The sequence below is a fragment of the Scyliorhinus canicula genome, chromosome 12 (genome assembly GCF_902713615.1).
Source record: "Scyliorhinus canicula chromosome 12, sScyCan1.1, whole genome shotgun sequence".
In the NCBI taxonomy this organism is placed as follows: domain Eukaryota; kingdom Metazoa; phylum Chordata; class Chondrichthyes; order Carcharhiniformes; family Scyliorhinidae; genus Scyliorhinus; species Scyliorhinus canicula.
The window spans coordinates 69,058,653-69,078,292 of record NC_052157.1 but is presented as its reverse complement, the minus strand read 5'-3'; the positions used below and the strand labels follow the sequence as shown (position 1 = coordinate 69,078,292).

The 19,640-nt window shown below is 44.7% G+C and overlaps 1 protein-coding gene across 1 annotated transcript in view; it reads left to right on the top strand.

The window, feature by feature from the left end:
• The window catches only part of LOC119974273 (cobalamin binding intrinsic factor-like), a 29,318-nt gene extending 10,232 nt beyond the window's left edge, over positions 1 to 19,086 (top strand). The window contains exons 3-4 of the mRNA XM_038813043.1: positions 306 to 424; positions 17,904 to 19,086. Of these exons, the coding sequence (XP_038668971.1) occupies positions 306 to 424; positions 17,904 to 17,965 (181 nt within the window). The 3' untranslated portion in view covers positions 17,966 to 19,086. The remainder of the gene's footprint in view (positions 1 to 305; positions 425 to 17,903) is intronic.
• Positions 19,087 to 19,640: the final 554 nt, after the last annotated feature.

Sequence of the window (19,640 nt, the reverse complement as noted above, 5' to 3'; positions counted from 1 at the left end):
TCGAACCTGGGACCTCGGCGCCGTGAGGCAGCTGTGCTAACCACTCGGCCACCATGCTGCCCCCTACATAATATATAAAGTTCCTACGTTCATCAAACTCTTTTGGCCATGCCAGCCTGAGCAAATCGCCTTCTAGCCTGTTATGCTGCAATTAATTTTTCCGAGAGAGCAAGATGGAGGGACAGACATAACAAGGGAAAGGGACAAAGAAAAAGAGAGTGGGCGAGTGACAATAACAATGGCTGTAATTCTACACTTGCTCAGTCGGATTGTCAGTCTGACTCATGCATGTTCTCTATTTAAAGTTTTACAGTCACAATGACGCTGTGGGGGCCCTCTCTGACCATGGTGAGGGGCCTATCATCTTCCAGTCAAGACAGAACGTACTGGCAGCTGTTAAATGGATCAAGACCACTGGATCAGGGTAAGAATTACAGGTTGAAACCTGACATGGGCCATACAATAGTGTAAAATACAAAATTAGTCCAGTAAACAAATCTACACTACCATACTCTGGATTATTAAATCAGTGACATGATCCCGACACTACTGTACCCTGGATTATTAACACAGTACCAGAATCCCTACACTACTGTACCCTGGATTATTAACACAGTACCAGAATCCCTACACTACTGTACCCTGAATTATTAACACAGTACCAGAATCCCTTCTATACTGTACCCTGGATAATTAACACAGTACCATAACCCCTACACTACTGTACTCTGAATTATTAACACAGTACCATAATCCCTACAGTACTGTACCCTGAATTATTAATCCAGCACCATAACCCCTACACTACTGTACCCTGAATTATTAATCCAGCACCATAACCCCTACACCACTGTACCCTGGATAATTAACCCAGTACCAGAATCCCTACTATACTGTACCCTGAATTATTAACACAGTACCAGAATCCCTACACTACTGTACCCTGAATTATTAATCCAGCACCATAACCCCAACACTACTGTACCCTGAATTATTAATCCAGCACCATAACCCCTACGATACTGTACCCTGAATTATTAACACAGCACCATAACCCCTACACTACTGTACCCTGGATTATTAACCCAGTACCAGAATCCCTACTATACTGTACCTTGGATTATTAATCCAATAACATAACCCTGACACTACTGTCCCCTGGATTTACTTTGGTACAGTAACAGCATCCCTACAATACTATACCCTGGATTTATATTGGTCCAGTAACATAATCCCTATAATACTGTACCCTGGATTTATATTGGTCCAGTAACATAATCCCTATAATACTGTACCCTGGATTTATATTGGTCCAGTAACATAATCCCTATAATACTGTATCCTGGATTTATATTGGTCCAGTAACATAATCCCTATAATACTGTACCCTGGATTTATATTGGTCCAGTAACATAATCCCTACAATACTGTCCCCTGGATTTATATTGGTCCAGTAACATAATCCCTATAATACTGTACCCTGGATTTATATTGGTCCAGTAACATAATCCCTATAATACTGTACCCTGGATTTATATTGGTCCAGTAACATAATCCCTACAATACTATACCCTGGATTTATATTGGTCCAGTAACATAGTCCCTACAATACTGTACCCTGGATTTATATTGGTCCAGTAGCATAATCCCTATAATACTGTACCCTGGATTTACATTGGTCCAGTAACATAATCCCTATAATACTGTACCCTGGATTTATATTGGTCCAGTAACATAATTCCTATAATACTGTACCCTGGATTTATATTGGTCCAGTAACATGATCCCTATAATACTGTACCCTGGATTTACATTGGTCCAGTAACATAATCCCTATAATACTGTACCCTGGATTTATATTGGTCCAGTAACATAATTCCTATAATACTGTACCCTGGATTTATATTGGTCCAGTAACATAATTCCTATAATACTGTACCCTGGATTTATATTAGTCCAGTAACATAATTCCTATAATACTGTACCCTGGATTTATATTGGTCCAGTAACATAATTCCTATAATACTGTACCCTGGATTTATATTAGTCCAGTAACATAATTCCTATAATACTGTACCCTGGATTTATATTGGTCCAGTAACATAATTCCTATAATACTGTACCCTGGATTTATATTAGTCCAGTAACATAATCCCTATAATACTGTACCCTGGATTTATATTGGTCCAGTAACATGATCCCTATAATACTGTACCTTGGATTTATTTTGGTCCAGTAACATAATCCCTATAATACTGTACCCTGGATTTATATTGGTCCAGTAACATAATCCCTATAATACTGTACCCTGGATTTATATTGGTCCAGTAACATGATCCCCATAATACTGTACCCTGGATTTATATTGGTCCAGTAACATAATCCCTATAATACTGTACCCAGGATTTATATTGGTCCAGTAACATAATCCCTATAATACTGTACCTTGGATTTATATTGGTCCTGTAACATAATCCCTATAATACTGTACCCTGAATTTATATTGGTCCAGTAACATAATCCCTATAACACTGTACCCTGGATTTATAACGGTCCAGTAACATAATCCCTATAATACTGTATGCTGGATTTATATTGACCCAGTAACATAATCCCTCTAATACTGTACCCTGGATTTATTTTGGTCCAGTAACATAATCCCTATAATACTGTACCCTGGATTTATATTGGTCCAGTAACATAATCCCTATAATACTGTACCCTGGATTTATATTGGTCCAGTAACGGAATCCCTATAATACTGTACCCTGGATTTATATTGGTCCAGTAACAGAATCCCTATAATACTGTGCCCTGGATTTATTTTGGTCCAGTAACATAATCCCTATAATACTGTACCCTGGATTTATTTTGGTCCAGTAACAGAATCCCTATAATACTGTACCCTGGATTTATATTGGTCCAGTAACAGATTCCCTCTAATACTGTACCCTGGATTTATATTGGTCCAGTAACATAATCCATATAATACTATACCCTGGATTTATATTGGTCCAGTAACATGATCCCTATAATACTGTACCCTGGATTTATATTGGTCCAGTAACATAATCCCTATAATACTGTACCCTGGATTTATATTGGTCCAGTAACATAATCCCTATAATACTGTACCCTGGATTTATATTAGTCCAGTAACATAATCCCTACAATACTGTACCCTGGATTTATATTGGTCCAGTAACATAATCCCTATAATACTGTACCCTGGATTTATATTGACCCAGTAACATATTCCCTACAATACTGTGCCCTGGATTTATATTGGTCCAGTAACATAATCCCTATAATACTGTACGCTGGATTTATATTGGTCCAGTAACATAATCCCTATAATACTGTACCCTGGATTTATATTGGTCCAGTAACATAATCCCTATAATACTGTACCCTGGATTTATATTGACCCAGTAACATATTCCCTACAATACTGTACCCTGGATTTATATTGGTCCAGTAACATAATCCCTACAATACTGTACCCTGGATTTATATTGGTCCAGTAACATAATCCCTATAATACTGTACCCTGGATTTATATTGACCCAGTAACATAATCCCTACAATACTTTACCCTGGATTTATATTGGTCCAGTAACATAATCCCTATAATACTGTACCCAGGATTTATATTGGTCCAGTCACATAATCCCTATAATACTGTACCCAGGATTTATATTAGTCCAGTAACATAACCCCTGCACTACTGTACCTGGATTATTAATCCAGTAACATAACTCCAACACTACTGTACCTGGATTATTTATTCAATAACATAAATCGCTACACGACTGTACCTTGGATCATTTGTCCAGTAACATAATCCCAACACGACGGTACCCTGGATTATTAATCCAATAACATAAATCACAACACTACTGTACTCTGGATTATTTATCCAGTAACAATATCTACTGTACTGTATTCTAGATTATTAACCCCGTAACATAACTCCTACATTACTGTACCCTGGATTATTAATCCAGTCACATTACTCCTAACATACTGTACCCTGGATTATTAATCCAGTCACATTACTCCTACACTACTTTACCCTGGATTATTAATCGACTCACATTACTCCTACACTACTGTACCCTGGATTATTAATCGAGTCACATTACTCCTACACTACTGTACCCTGGAATATTAATCCAGTCACATTACTCCTACACTACTGTACCTGGATTATTAATCGAGGCATATTACTCCTACACTACTGTACCTGGATTATTAATCGAGTCACATTACTCCTACACTACTGTACCCTGGAATATTAATCCAGTCACATTATTCCTACACTACTGTACCTGGATTATTAATCGAGGCACATTACTCCTACACTACTTTACCCTGGATTATTAATTGAGTCACATTACTCATACAGTCTGTTCCCTGGATTATTAATCGAGTCGTATTACTCCTAACATTGTGTGTCTTGGTTTATTAATCCAGTGTCATAATCCCTACAGTATTATACCATGGATTATTAATTGAGTCACATTACTTTGTGGTCTCACGGTAGCATGGTGGTTAGCATCAATGCTTCACAGCTCCAGGGTCCCAGGTTCGATTCCCGGCTGGGTCACTGTCTGTGTGGAGTCTGCACGTCCTCCCCGTGTGTGCGTGGGTTTCCTCCGGGTGCTCCGGTTTCCTCCCACAGTCCAAAGATGTGCGGGTTAGGTGGATTGGCCATGCTAAATTGCCTGTAGTGTAAGGTTAATGGGGGGATTGTTGGGTTATGGGTATACGGGTTACGTGGGTTTAAGTAGGGTGATCATTGTTCGGCACAACATCGAGGGCCGAAGGGCCTGTTCTGTGCTGTACTGTTCTATGTACTCCTACACAACTGTACCTGGATTATTAATTGAGTCACGTTACTCATACACTACTGTACTCTGGATTATTAATCGAGGTACATTACTCCTACACTACTTTACCCTGGATTATTAATTGAGTCACATTACTCATACAGTCTGTTCCCTGGATTATTAATTGAATCACATTACACCCACACTACTGTAACTGGATTATTAATTGAGTCACATTACTCCTACACTACTGTACCTGGATTATTAATTGAGTCACATTACTCATACACTACTGTACTCTAGATTATTAATTGCGTCACATTACTCCTACACTACTGTACCTGGATTATTAATTGAGTCACATTACTCCTACACTACTGTACCTGGATTATTAATTGAGTCACGTTACTCATACACTACTGTACTCTGGATTATTAATTGAGTCGCATTACTCCTACACTACTGTACCCTGGATTATTAATCCAGTAACATTACTCCTACACTACTGTACCTGGATTATTAATCGAGTCACAATACTCCTACACTACTGTACCTTGGATTATTAATTGAATCACATTACTCCTACAGTTTGTTCCCTGGATTATTAACCGAGTCACATTACTCCTAACCTAATGTGTCTTGGTTTATTAATCCAGTGACATAATCCCTACAGTACTATACCCTGGATTATTAATTGAGTCACATTACTCCTACACTACTGTACCTGGATTATTAATTGTATCACATTACTCCGACAGTCTGTTCCCTGGATTATTAATCGAGTCACATTACTCCTACACTACTGTACCCTGGATTATTAATTGAATCACATTACTCCTACAGTTTGTTCCCTGGATTATTAATTGAGTCGCATTGCTCCGAACCTAATGTGTCTTGGTTTATTAATCCAGTGACATAATCCCTACAGTACTATACCCTGGATTATTAATTGAGTCACATTACTCCTACACTACTGTACCTGGATTATTAATTGAGTCGCATTACTCCTACACTACTGTACCCTGGATTATTAATTGAATCGCATTACTCCTTCACTACTGTACCCTGGATTATTAATCAAGTCACATTACTCCTACACTACTGTACCTGGATTATTAATTGAGTCGCATTACTCCTACACTACTGTACCCTGGATTATTAAACAAGTCACATTACTCCTACACTACTGTACCCTGGATTATTGATCGAGTCACATTACTCCTACACTACTGTACCCTGGATTATTAATCGAGTCACATTACTCCGACAGTCTGTTCCCTGGATTATTAATCCAGTCACATTACTCCTACACTACTGTTCCCTGGATTATTGATCGAGTCACATTACTCCTACACTACTGTACCCTGGATTATTAATCGAGTCACATTACTCCGACAGTCTGTTCACTGGATTATTAATCCAGTCACATTACTCCTACACTACTGTACCTGGATTATTAATTGAGTGACATTACTCCTACACTACTGTGCCCTGGATTATGAATCCATTCACATTACTCCTACACTACTGTACCCTGGATTATTAATTGAGTCACATTACTCCTACAGTTTGTTCCCAGGATTATTAATTGAGTCACATTACTCATACACTACTGTACCCTGGATTATTAACTGTGTCACATTACACCTACAGTATGATCCCTGGATTAATAATTGAGTCACATTACTCCTACAGTTTGTTCCCTGGATTATTAACCGAGTCACATTACTCCTAACCTAATGTGTCTTGGTTTATTAATCCAGTGACATAATCCCTACAGTACTATACCCTGGATTATTAATTGAGCCACATTACTCCTACAGTCTGTCCCCTGGATTATTAATCGAGTCACATTACTCCTACACTACTGTACCCTGGATTATTAATTGAGTCACATTACTCCGACAGTCTGTTCCCTGGATTATTAATTGAATCACATTACTCCTAAACTACTGTCCATGGATTATTAATTGAGTCACATTACTCCTACACTACTGTACCCTGGATTATTAATTTAATCACATTATTCCTACACTACTGTCCCAGGATTATTAATCGAGTCACATTACTCCGACAGTCTGTTCCCTGGATTATTAATTGAGTCACATTATTCCTACACTACTGTACCCTGGTTTATTAATTGAGTCACATTATTCCTACACGACTGTACCCTGGATTATTAATTGAGTCACATTATTCCTACACTACTGTACCCTGGATTATTAATTGAGTCACATTACTCCTACACTACTGTACCCTGGATTATTAATCCAGTCACATTACTCCTACACTACTGTCCCTGGATTATTAATTGAGTCACATTACTCCCACACTACTGTCCCTGGATTATTAATTGAGTCACATTACTCCTATACTACTGTACCCTGGATTATTAATTGAATCGCATTACTCCTACACTACTGTACCTGGATTATTAATCGAGTCACATTACTCCGACAGTCTGTTCCCTAGTTATTAATTGAGTCGCATTACTCCTACACTACTGTACCTGGATTATTAATCGAGTCACATTACTCCGACAGTCTGTTCCCTAGTTATTAATTGAGTCGCATTACTCCTACACTACTGTACCCTGGATTATTAACTGAATTACATTACTCCCACACTACTGTCCCTGGATTATTAATTGAATCACATTACTCCCACACTACTGTCCCTGGATTATTAATTGAATCACATTACCCCGACACTACTGTACCTGGATTATTAATTGAATCACATTACTCCTACACTACTGTACCTGGATTATTAATTGAATCACATTACTCCGACACTATTGTACCTGGATTATTAATTGAATCACATTACTCCTATACTACTGTACCCTGGATTATTAATTGAATCGCATTACTCCTACACTACTGTACCTGGATTATTAATCGAGTCACATTACTCCGACAGTCTGTTCCCTAGTTATTAATTGAGTCACATTACTCCTACACTACTGTACCCTGGATTATTAATTGAATCGCATTACTCCTACACTACTGTACCCTGGATTATTAATTGAATCGCATTACTCCTACACTACTGTACATGGATTATTAATCGAGTCATATTACTCCGACAGTCTGTTCCCTAGTTATTAATTGAGTCACATTACTCCTACACTACTGTACCCTGGATTATTAATTGAATCGCATTTCTCCTACACTACTGTACCCTGGATTATTAATTGAATCGCATTACTCCTACACTACTGTACATGTATTATTAATCGAGTCATATTACTCCGACAGTCTGTTCCCTAGTTATTAATTGAGTCACATTACTCCTACACTACTGTCCCTGGATTATTAATTGAATCGCATTACTCCTACACTACTGTACCTGGATTATTAATTGAGTCACATTACTCCTACACTACTGTACCCTGGATTATTAATTGAATCGCATTACTCCTACACTACTGTACCTAGATTATTAATTGAGTCACATTACTCCTATACTACTGTACCTGGATTATTAATTGAGTCACATTACTCCTACACTACTGTACCCTGGATTATTAATTCAATTGCATTACTCCTACACTACTGTACCTGGATTATTAATTGAGTCACATTACTCCTACACTACTGTACCCTAGATTATTAATTGAGTCCCATTACTCCTACACTACTGTTCCTGGATTATTAATTGAATCACATTACTCCTACACTACTGTACCTGGATTATTAATTGAGTCACATTACTCCTTACTACTGTATCTGGATTATTAATCGAGTCACATTACTCAAACACTGCTGTCCCTGGATTATTAATTGAGTCACATTACTCCCACACTACTGTACCCTGGTTTATTAATTGAATCACATTACTCCTACACTACTGTACCTGGATTATTAATTGAATCACATTACTCCTACACTACTGTACCTGGATTATTAATTGAGTCACATTACTCCTTACTACTGTATCTGGATTATTAATCGAGTCACATTACTCCCACACTACTGTCCCTGGATTATTAATTGAGTCACATTACTCCCACACTACTGTACCCTGGATTATTAATCCAGTCACATTACTCCTACAGTCTGTCCCCTGAATTATTAATTGAGTCACATTACTCCCACACTACTGTCCCTGGATTATTAATCGAGTCACATTACTCCTACACAACTGTACCCTGGATTATTAATTGACTCACATTACTCCTACACAACTGTACCCTGGATTATTAATCGAGTGACATTACTCCTACACTACTGTCCCTGGATTATTAATCCAGTCACATTACTCCTACACTACTGTACCCTGGATTATTAATCGAGTCACATTACTCCTACACAACTGTACCCTGGATTATTAATCGAGTCACATTACTCCTACACAACTGTACCCTGGATTATTAATCGAGTCACATTACTCCTACACAACTGTACCCTGGATTATTTTTTTATACAACAACAACGAACCAGAATAAAATACCAAAAATAACAATAATACTAGCAATCATAAACATTCGCCCCACCTCCATGAACAACACAGCATATTAACAACAATGCAAATTAACACAATATTAAGTTACATAATAGAAACTACAATAAGGAACACCCCCCCCCCCACCCTTAACTGCCCCCCCCCAACCCCGCCCTCTCCCCGGGTTGCTGCTGCTATTGACCAAGATACCTATCTTTGAGCCAGGAAGTAATGAAAAGGCTGCCATTGTTTATAGAACCCTTGTATTGATCCTCTCAGGGCAAATTTGACCTTTTCCAATTTTATAAATCCCGCCATGTCACTGATCCAGGTCGCCACACTTGGGGGCCTCGCATCCTTCCACTGCACCAAGATCCTTCGTCGGGCTACTAGGGACGCAAAGGCCAGGACAACGGTCTCTTTCGCCTCCTGCACTCCCGGCTCTACCGCAACTCCAAACATCGCGAGTCCCCACCCTGGTTTGACTCTGGATCCAACCACCCTCGACACCGTCCCCGCCACCCCCTTCCAGAATTCTTCCAGTGCTGGGCATGCCCAGAACATATGGGCGTGGTTCGCTAGACTCCCCGAACATCTGGTGCACCTGTCCTCACCCCCAAAGAACCTACTCATCCTAGTCCCGGACATGTGGGCCCGGTGCAGCACCTTAAATTGGATGAGACTAAGCCTTGCACATGAGGAGGAAGAGTTGACTCTCTCCAAGGCATCCGCCCAAATCCCGTCCTCTATCTCCTCCCCGAGTTCCTCCTCCCATTTAGCCTTCAGCTCCTCCACTGACGACTCCTCCACCTCCTGCATTACCTTATAGATGTCAGACACCTTCCCCTCTCTGACCCACACCCCCGAAAGCACTCTGTCCATCGTCCCCCGCGAGGGCAGCAAAGGGAATCCCTCTACCTGTCGCCTAGCAAACGCCTTTACCTGCAAGTATCTGAACATGTTCCCTTTGGGAAGCCCAAATTTATCTTCCAGTTCCCCCAGGCCCGCAAACCTCCCGCCAATAAACAGGTCCCTCAATTTACTGATGCCCACCCTTTGCCACCCCCTAAATCCCCCATCCCTGTTCCCTGGGATGAACCGATGATTGCCACCCAATGGAACCTCCATCGAGCCCACTGTTTCCCCCCCTATGCCGTCTCCACTGTCCCCAGATTCTTAGGGTCGCCGCCACCACCGGGCTTGTGGTAAACCTCTTAGGGGAGAGCGGCAACGGCACCGTTGCCATGGCACTCAGGCTCGTACCTCTACATGACGCCTTCTCCATTCTTTTCCATGCCGCCCCTCCCCCCTCCATCACCCATTTACGCACCATTGACACATTGGCCGCCCAATAGTACCACAAAAGTTTGGGCAGCGCCAGCCAGCCTCTATCCCTCCCTCGCTCCAGGAACACCCTCTTCACTCTCGGAGTCCCATGTGCCCACACAAAGCTCAAAATACTGCTAGTCACTCTCCTAAAGAAGGCCCTGGGGATAAAAATGGGCAGGCACTGAAAGAAGAACAAGAACCTCGGAACCTCCGTCATTTTGACGGACTGTACCCTCCCCGCCAACGACAATGGCAGCATGTCCTACCTCTTGAACTCCTCCTCCATGTGATCTACAAGTCTGGTGAAATTATGTTTGTGAAGAGTTCCCCTGTCCCTGGCCACCTGCACCCCCAGGTACCTAAAGCTCTCCCCTGCCCGTCTAAGCGGGAGCCTACCAATTCCTTCCTCCTGGTCTCCAGGGTGCACCACAAACACCTCACTCTTGCCTAAATTTAGTTTATAACCTGAAAAGGTCCCAAACTCAGCTAGCAGCTCCATCACCCCCGGCATCACTCCCACCGGGTCCGCCACATGCAGTAACAGGTCATCGGCATACAACGACACCCTATGCTCCTCCCCACCTCGCACCAAACCCCTCCACCTCTCTGAATCCCTCAACGCCATTGCCAGCGGCTCGATTGCCAGTGCAAACAACAAGGGGGACGGGGGCAACCCTGCCTGGTCCCTCGGTAAAGCCGGAAGTACTCCAACCTCCTTCCATTCGTGGCCACGCACGCCATCGGGGCCTCAAATAGCAGCCTTACCCATCTAATAAACCCTTCACCAAATCCAAACCTCCCCAACACCTCCCATAAGTACCCCCAGTCCACTCTATCGAAGGCCTTCTCCGCATCCAGCGCCACCACTATCTCTGCCTCCCCCTCAATCGCCGGCATCATGATGACATTCAACAATCTCCGCACATTCGTGTTCAGCTGCCTTCCCTTCACAAAACCTGTCTGGTCCTCGTGTACAACCCCGGCACACAGTCCTCTATCCTGGTGGCCAGGATTTTTGCCAGCACCTTGGCATCTACGTTGAGGAGAGATATGGGCCTGTATGAACCACACTGCTAGGGGTCCTTGTCCTCTTTAAAATTAACGAGATCAGCACCAGCGACATCGTCGGGGACAAAGTCCCCCCTTCCCACGCTTCATTAAGGGGCCCACTAGGTCCACAAACTTTTTATAAAATTCCACCGGGAACCCATCCGGCCCCGGTGTCTTCCCTGACTGCATATGCCCGATCCCCTTAACTAGCTCCTCCAGCTCAATCGGCGCACCCAACCCCTCCACCTGCTCCTCCTGCACCTTCGGGAAAGAAAGCCCATCGAGGAACCTCTCCATTCCCCTCCTCTCCCCCGTTGGCTCCGACCAGTACATGGAACATAGAACATAGAACATTACAGCGCAGTACAGGCCCTTCGGCCCACGATGTTGCGCCGTCCTGTGAAACCCCTCTAAAGTTCTTCTATACTATTCCCTTATCGTCCATATGCCTATCCAATGACCATTTGAATGCGTTTAGTGTTGGCGAGTCCACTACTGTTGCAGGCAGGGCATTCCACACCCTTACTACTCTCTGAGTAAAGAACCTACCTCTGACATCTGTCCTATATCTATCTCCCCTCAATTTAAAGCTATGTCCCCTTGTGCTAGACATCACCATCCGAGGAAAAAGGCTCTCACTGTCCACCCTATCTAATCCTCTGATCATCTTGTATGCCTCAATTAAGTCACCTCTTAACCTTCTTCTCTCTAACGAAAATAGCCTCAAGTCCTTCAGCCGTTCCTCATATGATCTTCCCTCCATACCAGGCAACATTCTTGTAAATCTCCTCTGTACCCTTTCCAATGCTTCCACATCCTTCCTATAATGTGGCGACCAGAACTGCACACAATACTCCAAATGCGGCCGCACCAGAGTTTTCTACAACTGCAACATGACCTCATGGCTCCGAAACTCAATTCCTCTACCAATAAAAGCTAACACACCGTACGCCTTCTTAACAACCCTCTCAACCTGGGTGGCAACTCTCAGGGATCTATGGACATGGACACCGAGGTCTCTCTGCTCGTCCACACTACCAAGAATCTTACCATTAGCCCAGTACTCTGCCTTTCTGTTATTCCTTCCAAAATGAATCACCTCACACTTTTCTGCATTAAACTCCATTTGCCACCTGTCAGCCCAGCTCTGCAGCTTATCTATGTCCCTCTGTAACTTGTAACATCCTTCTCCACTGTCCACAACTCCACCGACTTTAGTGTCATCTGCAAATTTACTCACCCATCCTTCTACGCCCTCCTCCAGGTCATTTATAAAAATGACAAACAGCAACGGCCCCAAAACAGATCCTTGTGGCACACCACTAGTAACTGGACACCAGTCAGAGCATTTCCCATCAACCACCGCTCTTTGTCTTCTATCAGCTAGCCAATTTCTGATCCAAACTGCTAAATCACCCTGAATCCCATGCCTCTGTATTTTCTGCAATAGCCTACTGTGGGGAACCTTATCAAACGCTTTACTGAAATCCATATACACCACATCAACTGCTTTACCCTTATCCACCTGTTTGGTCACCTTCTCGAAGAACTCAATGAGGTTTGTGAGGCACGACCTACCCTTCACAAAACCATGTTGACTATCTCTAATCAAATTATTCCTTTGCAGATGATTATACATCCTATCTCTTATAAACCTTTCCAAGACTTTTCCCACAACAGAAGTAAGGCTCACTGGCCTGTAGTTACTGGGGTTATCTCTACTCCCCTTCTTGTACAAGGGGACAACATTTGCTATCCTCCAGTCCTCTGGCACTATTCCTGTAGACAAAGATGACTTAAAGATCAAAGCCAAAGGCTCAGCAATCTCCTCCCTAGCTTCCCAGAGAATCCTAGGATAAATCCCATCCGGCCCAGGGGACTTATCTATTTTCATACTTTCCAGAATCGCTAACACCTCCTCCTTATGAACCTCAAGCCCTTCTAGTCTAGTAGCCTGTATTTCAGTATTCCCCTCGACAACTTTGTCTTTTTCCTGTGTGAATACTGACGTAACGTGTAACTCTCAAGTGACCCAACTGAACCATCACGTCTCATCTTCACATAAGCCTCCTTCTTCCTCTTGATAAATGATTCAACTGCTTTAGTAACCCATGGTTCCCTCACTCGACCACTTCCTCCCTGCCTAACAGGTACATACTTATCAAGGACACGCAGTAGCTGTTCCTTGAACATGCTCCACATTTCCATTGTGTCCATTCCCTGCAGTTTTCCACTCCAGGCGATGCATCCTAAGTCTTGCCTCATCGCATCATAATTGCCTTTCCCCCAGCAATAACTCTTGCCCTGCGGTTTATACCTATCCCTTTCCATCGCTAAAGTAAACGTAATCGAATTGTGGTCACTATCACCAAAATGCTCACCTACCTCCAAATCTAACACCTGTCCTGGTTCATTACCCAGTACCAAATCCAATATGGCCTCGCCTCTTGTTGGCCTATCTACATACTGCATCAGGAAACCCTCCTGCACACATTGGACAAAAACGGATCCATCTAAAGTACTCGAACTATAGTGTTTCCAGTCAATATTTGGAAAGTTAAAGTCCCCCATAACAACTACCCTGTTATTTTCGCTCCTATCCAGAATCATCTTTGCAATCCTTTCCTCTACATCTCTGGAACTTTTCGGAGGCCTATAGAAAAGCCCTAACAGGGTGACCTCTCCTTTCCTGTTTCTTAACTCAGTCCTTGAAGACCTCATTCACCTCTACCCCCTTCCGCACCACATTCCCACTCTTGTCTCTCACTCCAGCAATTTACTTAGCCGCATCCCGCTTGCGGAGCTGATGAGCCAGCATCGTACTCGTCTTTTCACCATGTTCGTACACTGCCCCTTGTGCCTTCCTCCCCTGTGCCTCCACTGACTATAGTGGTCAGCAAATCAAATATAGCCTGCAGGCTGCGCCTCTCCCCCAACAGTCTCTCCTCTGGTGCCTCTGCGTACCTCCTGTCTACCTCCAGCATCTTTCCCACCAGTCTATCCCTCTCACTCCTCTCGCTCCTCTCCCTGTGTGCCCGGATAGATATCAGCTCCCCACGAATCACTGCCTTCAGGGCTTCCCAGACCACCCCAGACTACCCCCACCTGAACCTCCCCCGTATCATTCACCTCGAGGTACACCTCAATACTTGCCCGGACCCTCTTACACACCTCCTCCTCCGCCAACAACCCCACATCCAACCGCCACAATGGGCGCTGATCCCACACCTCCCCCATCTCCAACTCTATCCAATGCGGAGCGTGGTCGGAGATTGCAATGGCCGAATACTCGGCCTCCTCCACTCTCGGAATCAGTCCCCTACTCACCACGAAGAAGTCTATCCGAGACTAGACCCTATGTACGTGGGAGAAGAAAGAGTACTCCCGTGCCCTCGGCCTCACAAACCTCCATGGATCCACCCCACCCATCTGGTCCAATTACCTCTCAGTACCTTGGCCGCCGCCGGCCTCCTACCCATCCTAGAGCTGGACCGATCCAGTGAAGGATCCAACACCGTATTGAAGTCCCCCCCCCATGATCAGACCTCCCGCCTCCAGATCCGGGACCCGTCCCAACATACGCCTCATAAAGCCCGCATCATCCCAATTTGGGGCATACACACTAGCAAGTACCACCTTCTCTCCTTGGAGCCTGCCCCTAACCATTACAAACCTACCCCCCTTATCCGCCACCACCTCCGATGCCTCAAACGACACATTTTTCCCCACCAGAATCGCCACTCCCCGGTTCTTCACATCCAACCCAGAGTGGAAAACCTGCCCCACCCATCCCTTCCTCAGACGGACCTGGTCCGCCACCTTCAGGTGGGTCTCCTGAAGCATTGCCACATCTGCCTTTAGCCCCTTCAGATGAGCAAGTACCCTCGACCTCTTCACCGGCCCATTCAATCCTCTCGTATTCCAGGTGACCAACCGAATCAGAGGGCGTTCCGCCCCCCCTACCCCGTCGACTAGCCATAGCCCGTCGACTGCCCGCCCCAGGCCAGCACCCCCTGCCCGACCCAGTCCCCACAGCGACAACACCTCACCTCTGTTCCCCCAGCCCATACCAGCTCCTCCCTGACCCCACCAGCAGCAACACGGTATTCCCCTTTCCCCCCCCCCCCCTTCCTCCCCAGGCTAGGAACCCTCCTAGCCGCGAACCGTCCTCCATTGTACTACCGTGGGTCAACTAATTTCTGCTGACCCCGGAAACTCCCGCCAATAACCCGACCCCTCCCAAAGTGGGATCATCCCCCAATCTATCCCTCCTCCAGGCACCGCTCCAGCGCGGGGAAGAACCAGTTAAGGCCCCGCCTCCCCCCGTCATCGTCTCCACCCCCCAGCCCCGCAGCGCGGGAAACCAGAGGAAAGCCCGCGCTTTCGCACTGCCCCACCACACCCTTCTGACGCAGCTCCCAAATACCAGCCCCACTCCATACCCCCAAGCCGACAGAGAACACAACAGACCCCCCCAACCCTCCCCACAAGATACAAAACTCAAACAATGCCCCACAGCAAAAAAAAGAACAGAACAACACCCCCATAAATAACCATATCAAAATTGCAAAAGTACAAAAAAAGAGAACACAGCAACAGCAGAATCCAGCAATAAAGTATTACAAATGACCCCGCAACCCCCAACCCCTAGTTCAAGTCCAGTTTCTCCATCCGCACGAAGGCCCACGCCTCCTCCGGGGAATCAAAATAATAATGCCGGTCCGAATAAGTTACCCACAGGCGTGCAGGCTGCAACATTCCGAACTTTATCTTTTTCTTGTAAAGCACCTCTTTCGTCCGATTAAACCCAGACCGCCGCTTAGCCACCTCCGCACTCCAATCCTGGTAGATCCGTACTACCCCATTCTCCCAATTGCTGCTCTTCACCTTCTTGGCCCAGTGCAGCACACACTCCCGATCACTGAACCGGTGGAACCTCACCAGCACCGCATGCGGGGTTTCATTCTCCTTAGGCCTCCTGGCCAGTACTCTATGTGCTCCCTCCAGCTTCAAGGGCAGATGGAAAGACCCGGCCCCCACTAGCGAGTTCAGCATCGTAGCCACGTAGGTTGTCAGGTCCGACCCCTCCAGCCCCTCCGCAAGGCCCAAGATCCGCAGATTTTTCCGCCTCATGCGGTGATCAAGCTCCTCGAAGCGTTCCTGCCACTTCTTGTGGAGTGCCTCATGTCCCTCCGCCTTACTCACGAGGATCCCGGCCTCCTCCTCAGTGGTCTGCGTCTGCAACTCCTTGATGGCAGCACCCTGGGTCGTCTGAATCTCTGAGAGCCTTCTGTTCATTTCCTGCAGAGAGCTCAGTACCTCAGCCTTGAAGTTTGCAAAACAGCGCAGGAGAGCAGCTTGTTGCTCCTGGGCCCACTGCTTCCACTCCTCTGGAGCTCCGCCGGCCGCCATCTTGGATTCCTTCCCCTGTTTTTTCTGGGGAGCTGCTGCCGTTTTTCCCCCTTTCCACTCCGAGTTCGAGTCATGGACTGCGGGGAAAGTCGATCAGCACACCTTCTCCCACCGGGAGACGTCGAAAAATTTCCGTTTTGGGCTCTAAAAAGAGCCGAAAAGTCCGTTTAAAACGGGAGCTCCCAAATGTGCGGCTTCCTACGTCATCGCCTCCACCGGAAACCTGTACCCTGGATTATTAATTGAGTCACATTACTCCTACACTACTGTACCCTGGATTATTAATCGAGTCACATTACTCCTACACTACTGTACCCTGGATTATTAATCCACTAACGTAAATTGACAGTACTGTATCCTGGATTATTTTAGTAATTTACTCCCTACACTATTGATTAACCGCCTCGCTGTGTTGAAGGTCATATCTGTATACGTTTCTCTGGGAAAGGGACTCCTGTTTGCTCTCCAACTTTGTAAACTTCAGCTTCTCCAGATTCTTCACTTTTGGAACAATCCAGGCTATTAATCCAGTGACATGACCCCGACACTACTATACCCTCAATTACTAATCCAATACCATAACCCCTACACTACTGTACCCTTGATTATTTGTGCAGTAACATACCCCCTACTGTACCCTTGATCATTAATCCAGTACCATAACTCCTACACTTCTGTACTCTGAATTATTAGTCCAGTAATTTATCGGCAATACCCTTCAAGACACCTTCTTTCTGTCCCTCTTCCTTCTCTCCATTTGCTCCTTCCTTTCTTTTCCAGTTAGTCATCATTTGGAGGTGTGCATCTGATTTTAAATCTCGTTTCTCTTTGCAGGCATCGGTGATTACAGACCCCAGAATGGCGAGCATATCTTTGCAAGGCTCACCCATTACTGATCTGAATCCAGTTCGGAGGATGGAATCTGGCTGGGAAATTGTGTGTGAGGGATATTTGTTGCTTGAATCTGCCCCTCACAGCCCATTCTCAGTAACTGATAAACCGCCACACTGTATCAAAGGTCACGTCTGTGCATGTTTCTCTGAGAAAGGGACGCCTGTTTGCTATCCAACTTTGTACATTTCAGCTTCTCCACCTTTGGAACAATGTCCATCTCCGTCATTTTATCCACTGCTGAAACCGTTGGCTATTTGTTTACTCTCTCTAGAATCAACTATTCAAACAAGCTCCTACCCTCCATTAACTTCATCTCATCCTCCACCCTGCTGCTCCTCATCCCAACTCACACCTCAACAACACCTCTGCTCTCTGACCTTCCTTGTGTCTGGTTCAGTAAAGCCTCCATTACCAAAGTTTCCTGTGTTGTCTTCAAATCATCCTTGTTCTCACCCCCCCCTCAATCTTTGTAACCTCCTCTAGCCCCTCCAACCCTCTCTATCACTGTAACCTCCTCCAGCGCCTACAGTCCTCCCTATTTCTGTCACCTCCTCTAGCCCCTACAACCGTCCATACCTCTGTCACCTCCTCCGGCCCCGACAACCCTCCCTATCTCTGTATCTCCTTCAGCTCCAAAACTCTCAGAGATCTTTGCGCTCCTCAAATTCTGACCTCTTGAGCATAATTCAATTTCCATCGCTCCAACATTGACGGCCCTACATTCAGCTGCCTGGGGGCCGCTGAGCTCTGGAATTCCCTATCTATCTCTCACTGAATATCTGTCTGTCTGTCTCTCTCTTACTCTTCGTCTCTCCCTCTCTCCGTGAAGACATTGCTGAAAATTATTTCTTTGACCTGCTAAAGGGGGATGCATAGCCATGATGTTCTGGCCATCATGAGGGATGTTGTGGGCTTGATTAATCTTCCCATCAATGTTATATTCTTTATGTTGTTGCCTTGATGATTGTCTCAATCATTGTTCCTCTATGTGGTGATATTACTCATTGTAAATGTGTTGCATTTCCTCTCAATCTCCATCATCTGATAAATTACTTGGTTTCATGGATGTTCTCCAATTTTACTTTGGATTTTTCTCAATCAAATAAAGATTCTCTGCAATACATGTATTGAAATGTCTTTTAATTCACTACTTTCCATAAATAGACCCTTGCCTTCAGTTTTTCGCTGGTTTCCACTTGCAACTGAACCTGTGGGACAAGGCTATTCAGCTCATCGAACCAACTTCCCCATTCAGTAGGATAATGGCTGATCTTCTATCTCTACTTTCCCGTTCTACCTGTCAACTCCATTGGTGCCTAAATATCTCTCGATTTTAAGCTACAAATGTACTCAGTGACAGAGTACCACATCTCTCAGGCGGGAATAAAGCATTCCAAAGATTCGACATCTTCTGAATGAAGACATGGTTATTTTTAGAATTTACAGTGCAGAAGGAGGCCATTCAGCCCATCGAGCCTGCACTGGCTCTTGGAAAGAGCACCCTACCCAAGGTCAACATCTCCACCCTATCCCCATAACACAGTAACCCCACCCAACACTAAGTGCAATTTTGGACACTAAGGGGAATTTATCATGGCCAATCCACCTAACCCGCACATCTTTGGACTGTGGGAGGAAACCGGAGCACCCGGAGGAAACCCACGCACACACGGGGAG